Source organism: Pseudonaja textilis, chromosome 3, assembly GCF_049901715.1.
Source record: "Pseudonaja textilis isolate UNSWEBS1 chromosome 3, rPseTex1.2, whole genome shotgun sequence".
NCBI lineage: Eukaryota > Metazoa > Chordata > Lepidosauria > Squamata > Elapidae > Pseudonaja > Pseudonaja textilis.
Window position 1 is genome coordinate 176549358 of NC_141992.1, and position 17125 is coordinate 176566482.

Sequence of the window (17125 nt, forward strand, 5' to 3'; positions counted from 1 at the left end):
ATCTTGAGTTATATATAAACTATATTTGGAATTATATAGTTTAAAACTTCCAAGTTTTAAATATAACTTTATCCATGTATTTTGCATTCTATATCCTGAAGAGTTCAAGCAGCTTCTTAACTCCAATGAATCTTCAGTTGCTACGGCCTCTGCCTTGTATCCGAATATTGGTAGATAAAATGATCCTGGAACATTCAGTGCCAATGTATGCTGATCAACTTGTGCAATATGTCAGTAGCCTTAATCAACCATCTGATAATTTACTTCACTATTGCTATATGCACTGCTATCTTAAGGTATATTTTATTCTTTTTTTCTGTTCAGTAGATAATGTAGGACATCCCACTGGTATCTTCTTAGAAATGCAACAGGAACTTATAACTGTTTATCATATTATGGGCCGTTGGTTCAAAGATATAGTAAATCATGCTATCTTAGCATTGTTCATTTAGTTTCTTGCATGATATTTCTGCTTAGACTTTCTAAAATATGCAGAAAAGCAAAAATCTCACGGCATTGAAATGAAAAAAGCCCCAAATAGTTATATTTTGTTACTGACTATATTATTTCTTTTTAAAGATATTTGGTTTTCAGATGGGATTGACATCATTGGATATTAATGGATCTTACAGTTTACCAACTTCAATAATTCCTCCATTCAGCACAGCTGTATATGGCAAAATGCTTAAGTTACCTAAATACTGGTAAGCATTTCATAATGTGTGTATATGTATAAATGTAATCTGTCAAACATGATCTATAATTTTTTGATCATGGAAATTTATTAAATAAATTCCTTACATCAATCTGTATTTTTCAACGTCCAGCTATGATTCGGCTGGATTAAATTTTCAACATTTTTATTTCATTTTAACAACAACATTAATTTAAACTAAGGCAAAAAATTAGAGGATACAAATAATCCTTGCTTAACAACCTGTCATTTTAAGATGGCCATGAAACAGGTGCTTTATGATCCCTAAAGCTTCCTGGCCCATCATAAATGTTTTCATCACCTTGCCATTCTTGTTGTCACATGACTGCATGTTGGACGGCTCAGCTTTGATAACCTGTTCTGGCATTCCATGCTCATGTGACCATGATTCATTATGTATTTTGTTTGTTTCTGGCTTTTCCCCCCCCAGTTAGTGGCAAAAATCATCCATTTAAGTGAATGGGTTTCCTTAACAAATGCAGCATTCACTTAATGAATGCAGCATCCACGTTTACTTAAAGACCTCTGCAAAAAAGGCTGGAAAATTACTTCCAGTCACATGGGTGAATTGACTGATGGCCATGACTTACAAGTTTGTTGAGGACTAGTTGTAGTAATGGAGTAGGAATAAATGAATTTTATAACCAGATTGCTAAATATAGTCTGCAATGAATAGAACTCCAGATGAAATACATCAAATGGCATTTGAGCTGATTTATCCAAATCAGCCTGCAGACTGAGAACTTAGTTCTGAAGAATAACCTGGTAATGTGATTGAACTTGAATGTACACTTTGTTTTTTTAAATTCTATCATCTGCTTTATCTGAGTTTTGAGATTTTACATATTACAGTATTGCTTAAGGAATACATATTGGATGATACACATATTCTACATATCCAACAGACCACTATTTTTAAAAACAAAGTTATTTTATGAACTATTACAGAATTCCCTTGTAGTATGTTTTGAATAATGATTGAAAATCTCAGTTTTATTTTTTGGATAAATCTGCAATGTAGCTTTCTTTGTTTTTATTTAAAAATATTTTCAAACATTATGTATCAGTAAATATTATTACTGTAATATTTGTCCTTCTAAATTGTATTTGAAAAATGTGACGAAAATATTGCATTGCCTGGATGAAATAATACCTTTAAAAATATTTGTTACTATTAAATAACATATTTGAAATTAGTAGCCAAAAACATTATTACTAGGTATGTTACTTTGGTTGGTTGGTTGTGACACTACATGACTAGAGCAGAGTATTCTGGGTAATATATTGAAATCTGGTTTAAATTGTTTTGTAAAATTCTAAAGTTATTGATATTTGAAACCATTTTAACTGGGACTTCCGGTGGTGACATTGGAACAACTGGAGGAAGCAAAGAGCTAGCTCCATTCTTCATCCCTCTTTTCTGATGCTGGAGCAATCCTGAAAAGATACGCGAAGTCTGAAGGGAAGCGTGTTGGAGTGGGGAAACTCATGGAGCAGTTTGGCGATACACATTCATCAGTGCGACCCCATTGAGCCCAGTAACCGAAAGGCTAGCATACTTTTGATGGCGGCTTCGAAGTCCTAAAAGCCAGCAAAAAGGGGAAGCAAGATCAAATGACAGCCCGTGATGAGGAATAAGGAGAGGACAAAGGAGAGTGCAAAGAACTAGCGTTATAGAGGATTTTTAAAAAAAGAATTTGTACTGTATCGGTGAAGGGTGATCTATTGTAACCCAAGAAAGCAGCGAGAAAAGTGGAGGTGAGAACGAGCGGAGAATGACTGGGAACGATAGACAGCCGGGAGTGGCAGGACATTTAACGAACAGAATAGATCAAGATAGCGATCCTGGATACCTTCTAAATACTAATTTTTAAACTTTGGAATCTTTTTGAAATCCTAATCTTTGAAAAAGTGTAAAGTGAGAGTTCAACACAAGTTACTAGGCTGTGAACATTGCATTTTGCTAAGGACTGATAGACATTGAGAAGCAGCTGAATTAATGGAAGTGGAAAGCGTCCATAGTGAACAGAGTTACTCAGCAATTCGATAGTACAACACAGAAGATGGAATTGGGGGGAAATTTTGAGTGACTGAAACACTAATAAGAATTGGATAAATTGATAACTTTTATTCTTTTTGAATTTTTAAATTTGTGAAACGGCAAATCTGCCATTTGAACATCTGCTGACTATTTTTTTTCTTTTCTTTTTCTTTCCTTTCTACTGGATACAATAACTGGAATGCTTTATGGAAATTATTAATTATTAAGTATAAAATCAATTGGTATTTAAATCCAGATATATTATAATATATATACTTTAGATACAGATTTAAACTATAATATTCAAGCAGAATTTAGTGTAATTAATTGGGAGCTACTATTACTTAATTCATTTTATATATGGCTAATTAAGATAAATAAATTCTGCACATTTACTTAATGATTGAAAATTCTGTAATTTATACTTACAGTTATATATTTATATTTAAAAAGTTTAATTAAATTCTTCTCTTCATATTTTGTATTTATATCAAAATAGAATTTAGATTATCTGATATTTATCATAACACTTATATTCACAATTTAAACTGTAAATTATACTTATATTGATGCATATACATTTTCATATCTAAAAAGAGTTTTGTATTGATACCTATACAGTTAGATATATTGATTTCTTACCTAGATATTTACCTTGCAAATATACAATAGAATTGTGATTAGTGAGACTTTATATAAGAACATAATATTATAAAAATTCTTAACAAGTACCATATTTCATTAACAGTTAACTCTTAAGAAAAATAATTTCAAATTGTTTAATGCCAAATTGGGATAATGTTTGCAACATTCTTAAAAATCAGAGATATTAGAAGAAATGACCACTATAAATACTACAACGAGCAAGACAGGGAAGAAGACCATATCAATTCCAACACCCTCAACAACAGCTTCACCAAGGATACAAAAAACAATAGAAGAAACGCTAATGGCTGAGAAACAAAACATCGCTTTGAATGTTAACATTCAAACCTCATTACATACACTACAAGAATCGATGACCAAACTTCAAGAAATAATGGTAAAAAACAATTCAGAAACAAGAGCTGATATTAATGAACTGAAGGAGGAAATGGGGAAGTTAACAATAGAAATGGGATCAGATATGTCTAAACTTGATGAAAAGGTAGGGTCAATTCAACAAGCATTGGAAAGAAATGAACACACCATAAAGGAAGTAGAAAAAAGAACGGAACAAACAGAGAAAAAGTTAGAAACGGTGGACCAACAAATAAAAACAGTGAGTAAAGAGATGGAGGACTCCCTGATCTATATTGAAATGGGCAAAGCTGCATCGTACCTTAGATTTCAAATTATAGTGGAAACTAAAGATGAGGACCTAGACCTAGTGATGGCAGAAATTTTAGCCGAAGTTCTAAATAGAGATAAGGAGAAAATGCTAAAGGAAATGGACAATGTATACAGGGTCAGCATGAGTTATGCAAGGAGAAACAAACTTCCAAAAGAGGTCCATATTCGATTTACAAGGAGGAAAGTTAGGGACATAATATATAAGATATCTGGAGAAGAAGCTATAGTATACAAAGGAAAGGAGATCCATATCCTCAAACAAATCCTTAGAAGAGTAAGGGAGCAGAGAAGGGATTATAAATTTTTGGCTACACAGTTAAATAAGTGAGACATTCTATTTGTTGGCTGATCCCTGAAGGAATTTTAATCACTTGGGAAGAAAGGAAGATCAAAATAGATACTCTAGAAAAGGCACAAGAACTGTATGAGCAGCTAGCGGGCTCGGAGGATCAAAGTAGTAAAGAAGATCTAGACCTAAACTCTCAAGAAGAACAAGACGAACCAAAAAATAATGATGAAAAACAAGAAGTAAAAAAAACTAACCAGCAACAACAGGAAAGAGAAGATTTAAATCAACGAACAAAACACAAAGGGAAATAAGAGTGATCAAGAGACAAAGAACCAGATATAATTAGGGCCATGGAAAAAGAAGTGAACTCTTATCCATCAACATAAATGGTTTAAACTCAAAGACAAAAAGACAAAGGATTCTGGCTAAGTTAATAGAACAAAACGCAGGTATTGTTTGTTTACAGGAAACACATTTTAAAAACAGATGAAAAATATCTAGATTGCCCCAAATTAGGGACGTTATTTATGGCTTCTGCAGCTAATGAAAAAAAGAATGGAATAGCAATTTACATTAAAGAAGAGATAAAGGTAAATTTAATATTTGCAGATCCCAAAGGAAGAGTTCTGGTAATAGAAATACAGATAAACTTTAAAAAAAATGCTGTTAGTGGTAATTTATGCCCCTAGTGACAATCAAAAAGAATTTTTTAAAACTCTATATGCTAAAATTATTGAATTGGAAAGGAAAAATACTGGTGTTACAGGGGATTATAATGCTGTAGCAGATTATCAAAAAGACTACAATGGGGGGAATAAGAAAGGAAGGGGAAAAAAGAGAACTACCTAAAATATGTGTAGAAATGATCAAATAATTCAATTTAATTGATATATGGAGAAAACTAAATCCAGATAAGAGACAATTTACCTTCTATTCAAACCCTCACCAGTCATGGTCACGTATCGACATGGCATGGATGAGTGGAGATTTAGCAGAAGAAGTGGCAGAAGTAGAAATTATACTGAACTCTTGGGCAGACCATAGCCCTCTCAGAATTAATTGGAATGGTAGGAAAAAACCAAGGAGAAGATGGACTCTAGATTCTCAATTATTAAAGGATGAGGAATTTATAAAGAAACTCAAGGAAGAACTAAACTTTTTCTAAAGAAAATAATAACCAATATACAACTATTCAAAACTCATGGGATACTATGAAAGCTGTTACACAGGGAATTATAATATCCCACGCTGCAAAAAAACAAAACAAAGAAAAACATGCCCAACCAAACAATTTATACCAAACTAGAAACTAAATTACAGAATGCCCCACAAAATGCTCAATCACAAGAACAATTGATTCTCTATAAACACAAACTTAATTTAGTTGAACAGGAAGAATTGGTTAGAAACTTGAAGGCAACCAAGCAAATGTACTTTGAACAAGCAAACAAGCCTGGCAGATGGCTGTCTTATAAACTTAAAAAAGAGAAAGAGAAAACAATCATTTACCAATTACAAGATGAAAGTGGAAATTATCAACATACAATAGAGAAGAAAAAAGAGATTGCACATTAATATTTTTAGAATCTGTATAAGAAAGAGAGAATGAAGAGAGATGAAAATCAGATAAGGGAATATCTAAGAGAAAAAAGAAATTGAGAAATTAATGATGAGATGAAAGAATCTGACGATGGAATAACTATGACAGAATTAGAGCAAGCAATTAGAGCCTAGAAAAGCAACAAAACCCCAGGCCCTGATGGTTTCCCAGCAGAATTTTATAGAGCGACAGAACTAATAGGACTAATAATGATGGATTTATATAACAAGATATTAACATCTGCTAAGAGGCCAGACACAGAGAGAATCATTAATTTTGCTAATCCTGAAGGGGGACTCAGATGCCAGAATGATACAAAACTAAAACTTTCCTTGCTGAATGTAGATTACAAAATATTCACTACTATTATTGCCAATTCTGAATGATTATATACACTCGGATCAAAGTGGGTTTCTCCCAAACAGACAAATTAGGAATAATTTAAGAATAATAATGGATAGTCTGGAATATTATGAAGCCCATCTGGAGAAACAGGTAGCCCTTGTTTTCTTGGACGCTCAAAAGGCATTTGACAATCTTAATTGGCAATTCATGATTCAGCAAATTTATGGCATGAATTTCAGTACCAAATTTGAGAATATTGTAACAGCAATTTACTCGGTACAAAAAGCAAATATTATAATAAATGGAGAAAACACTCAAACTTTAAATATAGAGAAAGGAGTCCAACAAGGTTGTCCTCTGTCTCCTCTGCTCTTTATATTGTCATTAGAAGTACTACTAGAACGAGTTAGGCAAAATTCTAAAATGAAAAGATTGAAAACTAGAAATGAAGAATATAAACTGTAAGCATTTGCAGATGATATGGCTTTTATTATTGAAGACCCAATTAAAAAAAGGACGAGTATTTACCTCAGATACCCAAAAATATTGAAACAATGTTAGAAGGAAGTATAACAATGATGGAACTAACAGAAACGTTAAAAAAAACAGAATGCTGGGAAAGCTCCAGGTCCAGATGGGTTGCCAGCAGAATTCTATATTTTTTTTCAGGAAATATTGAATTTTCATCTTTTAGAAGTTATGAATGAAGTTATGTTAAAGAAAAGAATACCAAAAACATGGTCAGAAGCATACATTACACTTACACCAAAGGAAGGTACAGACCTGCAGCAAGTTAAAAATTGTAGACCTATATCTTTATTGAGCTCAGACTATAAAATCTTTGCTTCAATTTTGGCAGAAAGACTAAAAAGATACTTAAATAATTTTATTCATACTCATCAAAATGGATTTCTGCCAAAGAGACAAATCAAAGACAATGTGAGAATCATTTTGGATACTCTGGAATATTATGAAGCACACCCTGAGAAGCAAATGGCCTTGATGTTTCTAGATGCTCAAAAAGCCTTTGACAATGTGAGTTGGCGATTTATTTTACTGCAACTGATACAAATGGGCTTTGGTAAGAAATTTATCCAAGCCATTGAAACAATATATCATGAACAAACTGTAAAGGTGATAGTGAATGGAGAATTAACAGAATCCATAGATATAAGAAAAGGGACAAGGCAAGGCTGTCCATTGTTGCCTCTGCTGTTTGTGTTAACATTGGAAGTGTTGAACAGGAATATCAGAGAAGAAAAAGAAATAAAAAGAATGAAAATTAAAAAGGAGGAGTATAAATTGCAAGCTTTTGCAGATGACCTGGTATTTATATTAGAAGACCCAATGGAAACAACACCTAAATTAATAGAAAAAAATAGAAAAATATGGAAAAATAGCAGGTCTGATTATAAATAAAGACAAAACAAAGATATTAACAAAGATTATGTTAACAAGACAAAAGAGTTGGAAGAAACTTTAAAAATACAGGTCACGAACAAGGTTAAATACTTAGGGATTTATATTACCCCAAGATGCAGTACCCTGAAGGAAGATAACTATGTTAAACTCAAACAGCAGATTGTGACAGACTTGATGAAATGGGAAAAATTGCAACTATCATTGATTGGGAGAATATCTACAATTAAGATGAATATACTGCCTAGAGTTTTTATATTTATTTCACACAATTCCTATTCAATTAGGGAAAGAGTTTTTTGAAGATTTAAATAGAATTGTGTTGAAATATATTTGGCAGGGTAAAAAAGCAAGAATAAAATTAAAGCTGTTACAAGATGCAAGAATAAGAAGAAGGTTTGCCTTGCCCAGTTGGGAGCTGTATTACCAGGTGACAAGTTTGATGTGGGTAAAGGAATGGATAAAAATAAGGAACAGTAGATTATTGACTTTAGAAGGCCATGACTTGCTGCTGGTATGGCATGCCTTTCTCTGGTATAAGGGAACTAAAACACAGGGGTATTTTAGAAGACATATTCGTGAGGCATTGTTTTTGAACTGGGAGAAGATTAAAAGACAATATTACTTAAAAATTCCATCATGGATATCAACTATTGAAGCTTTTTCTTATCCAATAATATATAAAAAGGAACAAACAGTTAGATATGGGGAGTTATTGAATGAAAAGGGTGAACTTAAATCTATGCAACATGGTGTAAAAATGAATTGGTTTTCTTATTTGCAAATACAGTCTAGGTTTGATAAAGACTCCAAGGCAGAAGGTATTTGTGATAAGGTGACTGACTTAGATAAAATTTTGATGCGTACTGATGAAAAGGTAATTAAAAAACTTTATGGACATCTATTAGAATTAAAATTGGAGGAGGAGCAAGTTAAAGAAACAATGATTGCTTGGGGGGGAAATTTTGGATATGGGATTGATTTGGAAAAATGGCCAAAATTGTGGTCTCAAAATTATAAAATGACAATGTCAACTGCATATAAAGAAAATTTGTATAAGATGTTTTACAGGTGGCACCTACCCCTGACGAGACTTGCGAGAATGTTTAAGAATAAATCGGATAAATTCTGGAAATGTCATCAGATACCCGGTTCATATTACCATATGTGGTAGACATGTTCAGACGCAAAGAAATATTGGACTAAAATCCACAAATGGTTGGAAAAATGATAAAACAACGTATAGACTTTAAACCAGATATCTTTTTACTGGGAGTCATACTGGACATATACAATAAAGAACTGAAATATTTGATTGTAAATGTTTTAACAGCAGCTAGAATTGTATTTGCAAAGAACTGGAAAAATGATAAAATACCTGTGCAGGAGGAAGTTATCCAAAAAATCATGGACTGTGCTGAAATGAGTAAACTGACATTTGAAATTAGAGAACAAGAAGATAAGCAATTTTATATGATATGGGATTTGTTTTATCAATGGTTGGATAAACAGGCATGGTAATATAATAGACTAAATAATTTTGTGATAGAAATCTAATAGATTGATATAAAATATAATATTGACATATTTAGCCATTGGTTGAAAGTATAACATAAATTATAAGATAAAACTTGGAACATCTCGTATAAAATGATGGAATAAATAGTTTAGTCATGAATGATTAATAACTGATAAATATATAAATATATGTCAGTTTGACAATGTGAAGACGGATATAAATTGTGAGTAAATGACAACAGAAGTATAGCACAAAAGGTAGGTAACCAACTGACACACTGTATGTATATAAAATGGAAGAGGATTTTATGTTTTTATACTTTCGTATGTGTATGTTTGTGTTTAAAAATAAAAAACTTTATTTTTTAAAAAAATAAAAAAGGAAATAGAAATATATGGAGCTGTGGCAGGATTGAAAATTAATAGAAAATGAAACTTTTAGCAAAAAATTTAACAGATCTATAAGCAACAGAATTAGAGCGCTTGGACTTCAAACAACAAGAAAAAATAAATATTTGGGAATATGGCTGACAGCATACTGTAAGGCGATAAAGGAGAATAACTATAATAAGCTAATACAACAAACAAAAAAAGATTTAGAATTATGGACCAAAATGCAATTGTCACTGCTAGGAAGAATAGCAGCCATAAAAATGTCTATATTACCAAAATTTCTATATCTATTCCAAACCGTTCCAGTTAAATTAGAAAAGACCTTTTTCAATAACCTTAATAAAATGACAGCAAAATTTATTTGGCAGGATAAAAAACCCAGAATAAAAATGAAACTACTACAAGACATAAACAGCAGAGGAGGCTTTAGATTGCCAAACTGGGAACTATTTTATAGTGCAGCAATTTTAGTTTGGCTAAAAGATTGGATCAATTTAAAGAATAAAAGAATTATTAGCTATAGAAGGTCATGACCTGCAGAGAGGATGGCATGCCTTTCTCTGGGATACAGGACCCACCAAACAAAAGTAATTCCATAGACACCTGATTAGAGATTCGTTAATGAACAACAGGATCAAAGTTAAAAAGAAACATTATATAAAAATCCCAATCTGGCTATCCATAATGGAAGCGATGACCCACCCAAATAATTTAGACTTGAGCAAAATGTTAAAGTATAAAGACTTATTGGATATTCACGAAAATTTAAAAACAATACAAGAGCTCCAAGAACAAGGGTTATGAGTGGACTGGTGGGCTTATCTCCAAATACAAAGCTGATATAAAAAAGACACAAAGGAGCACGGAATACATCTAAAACCACAACAATTAGATAAAATTTTATTAGGCCCAGATAAAAAAATATAAAATTTACAAATACTTTCTGGAAGTAGAATTAGAGGAAGAAATAGTGAAATGATGCATGATTGCATGGGGTAAAAATATTGGACACAACATAAAATTATCAGACTGGGAGACCATATGGAATAGAAATCACAAACTAACAAAATCAGCAGCATACAAAAAAAATGCATATAAAATGTTCTACAGGTGGCACTTATCCCCTTTGAGATTAGCGAAAATGTATCCCAAAATGAGTCCCATTTGTTGGAAATGCAAAAAAAAAAAGAGGGAACATACTACCGTATGTGGTGGTCTTGCCCAGAGGCTTGAAAATATTGGCTTAAAATCAAAAATTAGTTACAGGAAATCACTAAGGAACAACTATACCTAGAACCGGAACTCTTCCTATTGGGGACCTTTAAAAAAATATGTAAAGAGCACAAAATATTTATTATTACATATATTGACTGCTGCTAGAATCACCTTTGCCCAATGCTGGAATATTACCAGATATACCCTCAGAGAAACTGGTTATACAAAAAGTTATGAACTGTGCTGAAACGGACAAATTAACGCTGAGTTAAAAGAAAAAGAAACTTCAATAAGGTGTGGGAACAATGGTATAGCTGGATAGAACGGAGATAGATTAAAGATAGATAGTTATAAAATATAAGTAATAGGTAAAATAAGAATGTAATTACTCATAAATCAATAAATAGATAAATAAATAGAGCACAAATTATTGTTATATGATAAGCACTACAAATTGCTGTTGTTGAGTGATATATTTTTTATGTTTTTAATGTAATAAAAGTTCAATAGTTTATAAAAAAAAGAAACAATTTTAACCAAATATGTAATTTGTTTACTTATTTTTTGTCTTTATATCTTATTTAATTAAAGCATCATAACTAGTATTTAAGTATTAATTTTAAATTGTAATGCTTAGGAATGACATTAGAAGTGTTCTTGGTTTACTATTTTAATCATGAATTTATGGAAAGTCAAACTCCAACATCTTTCATTTTGCCTGGTGGTTTTGAGTTCAATGCAGTTGTATGCAAATGACACCAAATATCTGGTGTTGCATCAGAGATATCCGTTAAGCATTGGCCTGCTTAACCCATCAGATGGCAAAAATAGATATGGAACTCATGTGTGATCTGTGAGGTAGTTCTGACTGTGAGGCATATTTTAAATCTGGCTTTCTTGTTGGGAGAACATAGTTCGTTGTTGGATATAGAGAAAGAGAATGATGGCTATTCTTTTCCTGATGAAGTACTTTTAGTTTGAGTTTATACATATATATCCTTCTGAGGAACTATATATGTTTTAAGAACAAAATGAGTGGAACAAACCATACTTGTAGAACATAAATTATTTTTAAACAAAGTTAAGATAGGTCTGTAGTAAGCTCTAATTTGTTTCCAATCAAAGTGGAAAATAGAGGAACAGTCAGAGCTATTTCACAGATACGAATGCTGGAATTGATCTACAATGTCCTTCAGGACTTGTTATGATGTATTTGAAGGAATGCCTTTCCTTGTATACTGCAAGACCGTCTTCAGGAATCTGCCCTTATCAGTGAGCAAGTTTGTTCATTAGATTTATTTCTAAAGTATTTATTTTTCATTCGGATTATTATTATTATTTTTCACAATAGATATTTTGTGTCTTACAGTTCATGATTTATATTTGTTACTGAGGTTGAAGCAGTACTGTATTTCCATGTAATAGCATAAAGTATACAGTTTACATTTGTGTGCATGTGCTCACACATAGTTTTATATGCATTCATGTGGAGATGAATTAGTGCTAGTTTAAATGTCATAATGAGCAAAAGTTCCAAAACTTTTGGGAAGTGACCATATTCTGGTCGATTCAGATTATTTTATTCGTGTCTCTTTTAATTATTTGCTTAAATTAAGTAGTTGCAATAACTGACAATGCTATGAATATATGGCAAGTATTTTTTTTCTTTTTAAGATTAACTGAACATGTTGAAGTGCATGACAGCCAATTTGATGATATCTAGCCTTTAAATTCTTTTAACAGACCCCCTACCTGCCCCCCTCCAGCTATTTTTTAATCATAAGTTTATACTATAGTAGCAAGTCTACTGGTCTTATGTTGGGGAAAAATGAACTTATTTTACTAGGATATGAGTAATAAAAAATAATTTTAGGAAATTCTTGGTGGATTCCAGCCTTACATTTTGGGACATTGTATAACCCTGTGGAGCCAGCTGTTCACTGCTATGTTCTTTTATTCACTAAAGGGTGTTGATTTTAATGGAATGGGTTATTTCTAGCATACATGCTTGTGTTTCATAGGCTGTAGACTTGCATGGTCCTTTGCTTAAGGACTGAACTCTACTCTCATTTAAAAATAGTGCTTAAACTTAGTTTAGCAGATTTTCAAAACATTTTGCTACCCTGCGTCAAGCTAAGGGAACAAAATAACAAAATTTTGTCCTCTCTGCCCCAATAATGTTATGGCATAGTCCCTGAAAACAATGGATTGCTTCAAACAATTCTGCAGCCTTCAAAAACTGTACGAGAGTACACTGTGTTCTCATGCAATTTTCATAAGATCTGGAGGCTACACAACTTCTGGAGGGTTTGTAGGCCACACATTCCTGCGTGGTTTCTATAGCTTCCAAAAATCACACGTGACTGGGGCATGCATTGGGTATTGGTGAATGCTGGCCTGTCACCCAAAACATCATGGCATTTCACATTCAATATGTGTCAAATGTTCTCCATCACTGTTCAAATCTCTAAGTTGTCTTGCAATTTAGAAATTTAATTTGTCATGCATTGCATGGAGATTATATGTCTACCTGTGTATATGTATGTATGTATATGTATACACGTATGTATGTATGTATGTATGTATGTATGTATGTATGTATGTATAAATATATGTTCCAATAATAATACTATGCAATTCTAATTTCTCCCATCCTTTTTTATTTCCTAGGTCTAAGCGATCTAATACTGCAGTAAACGAATTTATATTTGAACTTCCAAATTTGACAATTCAGGCTACCAGAGCTCAGAACTTTCTAATGCAAACTATTTGGCAGAGTTGGGCTTATACTGGAAATTCTAGTTCATCATCAGTGAATGAAAGTTTAATGAATGAAGTCTTCCAAATATCAGGTAATAACAAATTTGTTCGTTCGTTCATTCATTCATTCATTCATTCATTCATTCATTCATGTTTAAAGTTGAGATACCATTTTTTTTAAAAAAAATGATGTGATCTATTTTAAGTAAGTTTGCAAATGTAGGACTGTACAATAAAATGTATTGAATGTATTTGGAAAAAACCTGAATGTGCTCATTTACCTAAATAAATAACATATTATTTAAACAGTTAAGCCATTGTATTTTGACTGGCATTAATAAATGTGCTTGTGGCATAATTTACAAAATAGACATTTGGGTTCTGGAAAATAAATCTTAACTAATCAGTTTAAAACTTCCTTTACATATTGGCCAACTGCAGCTTGGTTTTATACTTGTTCAATGCATGTGTTTAAAGATCTCACCCTCTTTTTTTTCTAAAGTATGCAGTTCAAGAATTTAAGTAAGTAAGAGACAATACCATCCCTGTTTGTAATTGAAGAATTACATTACTAATGTTCATTTAATTTATTCAATTTAGGTGCCATCTGTTTCCAAACAGATGGAAGGCTGTGTTTATCTCCTCTTTGAGAGTTTTCCTACTATAATTCTTTGTAGTGAGTTTGAAGTTTGGATTCTGAATGCGTATGCCAGGAAAATATTAATGCCATTGCATAAAGTTTTATTTTCTGTAGAAACTGAACCTTGAGAGTGTTTTTTCCCTGCTGCATTTAAGTAATTTGTAATTTTGTTGACAGTCCAATTCTATTAATCTCTGTGTGGGGGTTTTAGACAAAATTGCTTGCAGGCCTCTAATTTATCTGCTTAAAATGATCCAATAGGCATTTGGACCCCTCATGTAAATGATGTATTAAAGTGAAAATAAAACCTATTTTCCAGAAAGTAACTGCAAAACTATTTTATGGAAGATTTCATGTGGAATACTGTAATGGTTGAATAATAAATTTTACCTCACAAAAATGAAATTCAATAATACAGTAGCTTTCTCAGTGCAGTAGCATCTGGTTAAATCTCAGGAGAGCCAATATTTTCCAACTCATTAGGATCATGTCGTTCTATATGTCGTCAACACTGACTTAGCCAAGCTACCTTTACTTACATAACCACCAAACTATTAAATAGGTCTCTTGTGGAGTGAAGTCAACTATTCCTCTTATTTTCCTTTTTCCTTGGAAGAAAAGAAGAAAAGTACATGTTGTAACATTTAAACATCTGGTCAAAACCACATCAGGGTAATGTTGAGGAAAGTAAAAGAATTCAGAATTCTTCCCAGGTGTGCATATAAAAAGGGTTTTGGATTTGTTACGTAGCTGTTTAGCCAGTTAAAAGAAAGATTGGAAAGACATGCGATTGCTATTTTAATGCCTCTGAAATCTGTTCTTCCTCCACCCTTTTCTTTCCCTCTCACCCAACCTCCCCATCACAGACATTTCTGAACTGAGTCAGTCGTAAGGCAGATGGTTGAGCTTTAATAATTTCCTTCCAATTTTCTGGGTTGAAATGTGAGCTCCACGTGATATGTCCAAAACTGACACTTATTCTGAGCACCATTTTAAACTACATGCAGTATTGTTTGAGGTTTCACTTCAGGGACTAATGAGTTCAGTGCTGTTCTTACCCATTGGCGTGCCATGAGTACATTAGTTAACTTGATAACTCAGTTATAGCTGAACCCAGTAAGCTTTAGACCTGATTGCCTTTTTTGGTTCTAGTCGCTCCCCAGTGAAAATTAGCTATTTTAGCCTTTGTACTTGTGCATCTAGGACTAGAGAAAAGTTTAAGGAAAATCAGATGTAAATAATATAATTAATCAATTGAAAACCCCTCCATGTGATTTAAAATGCCTGTAAGAAGAAAATGGCAGCCCAGGAATTTTCTTGCAAATCTGTGCAAGAAATGAGCACTGTAGTCTTGAGCCAAGGTGTATGATGACAGCTGGAAGAGTTTCAAAGAACAGTGTGGCAAATATTGGCAGTTGATTTTTAAAGCAAACTGGCTCAGCCGTTCTCCCCCCCCCCCCAAAAAAAAAAGTTTCTCGCACTCTTAACCTCATACTCTTAACCTGTCACCTTTTTCAATGAAAAATGAGTAATTATTTTTGTTATTGAGATTGTACAATGCATCAGATTGAAAGAAAAAAAGGAAACAATACCAAACATTAGCATCATTGCTTTATGATTAAATTGAAAAGAGTTTTCTTGTCTGGGTGTCCTGTAAAGCAAATCCAACTGCAATCTAGAGGAGGGGTCACCAACCTTTTGGACCTCAGGGACAACCAAACTCAAAATCCCACTGACCAGAGACCCTGGGAAAATCCCCAAAAATGTCTGCATTCCCCAGCCTGTTTTCCTATCAATCGATCTTTATTTGGGATCTCAGGATACCGTCTCCAGCTCCATTCTCGGGGCGGGGGGGCAGAGAGAGACTTTTGGCTTCATGTAAGGAAAACAGCAGAAGCAGGAGAAGCCTTTCTTTCTCTCCCCCAAACTCCACCAGAAATGAGTCTTTGTGAGATCTGTTGCACCGGCACAGCCTCTTGGAGCAGGATGCCTTGCAGGGTCCCAAAGACTCATTTGTGGCACAGTTTGGGGGAGTGAAAGAAAGACTTTTGCTGCTTTCCTTGCGTGCAGCCAAAAGCAGAAGAAAGAAGCAGAAAAGAGCAGCCTGGTGGCTAGGTGAGGCGTGTGGGGTGCATGGGGCAAGTTCCCCCCTCCTCCCTTTGCCCCTCCCCTTGCTACCTCATGGTGTCCACAATGCAAGTGACACAAGCCTTGTGTTCCTGCGCAGCCTGGATTAATTGCTTTGGGGGTGACATTTCTCTGCGGACCACCAAAATTTTCTCGCGGACCACCACTGGTCCCCAGTCCACTGGTTGGCGACCACTGATCTAGAGCCATTTTCCCTACAAAGAAAAGGCTACAAACTTCTAACAATGAATTGTGATACATTTTATGCTCCTGTTCTGGCAAGACATTGTCATAATGTCAACAAACTTCAAACCTGAACTAATTAATCCATCCAATTAACCCCAAGGGGATAGATTTAAATCTTAAACAGAATTGGGTTTGTTTGGGGCTAAAGTAAAATTCCTATGCCAAGCAAACTATTTACCTGAGGATTAACTGTCACTTCTGATATCTGTAATTTGAGACAAAGTCCCTTGTTAATGCTCAGTATTCTGACTCACTGGTGGATGAAAATTTAACTTCCCTAAATTGTATGAAAGGTTGAAAAAAAAAGAATACAAGGATGGGATGGATATGAAATATTAGCACATCTGCTATTTTCAAAACCCTTTCAATTTTACCCATTTTACTTGCCTAGTAATATGGACATTCTTAGAATAAAAAAATCATTGAATGTTGCAAGGTTAATAACTTGAACAGAGAAATGTTCTGGCTATAATGCATAGCAGCAG

At 33.3% G+C, this 17125-nt stretch overlaps 1 protein-coding gene across 5 annotated transcripts in view; it reads left to right on the top strand.

Moving 5' to 3' along the window:
• The window catches only part of VPS13B (vacuolar protein sorting 13 homolog B), a 308832-nt gene that overhangs the window by 43629 nt on the left and 248078 nt on the right, over window positions 1-17125 (top strand). For all 5 annotated transcript variants that reach the window (XM_026705911.2, XM_026705908.2, XM_026705909.2 and 2 more), the window contains exons 15-17: window positions 102-296; window positions 580-704; window positions 13538-13719. In XM_026705911.2, coding sequence (XP_026561696.2) covers window positions 102-296; window positions 580-704; window positions 13538-13719 — 502 coding nt within the window. The remainder of the gene's footprint in view (window positions 1-101; window positions 297-579; window positions 705-13537; window positions 13720-17125) is intronic.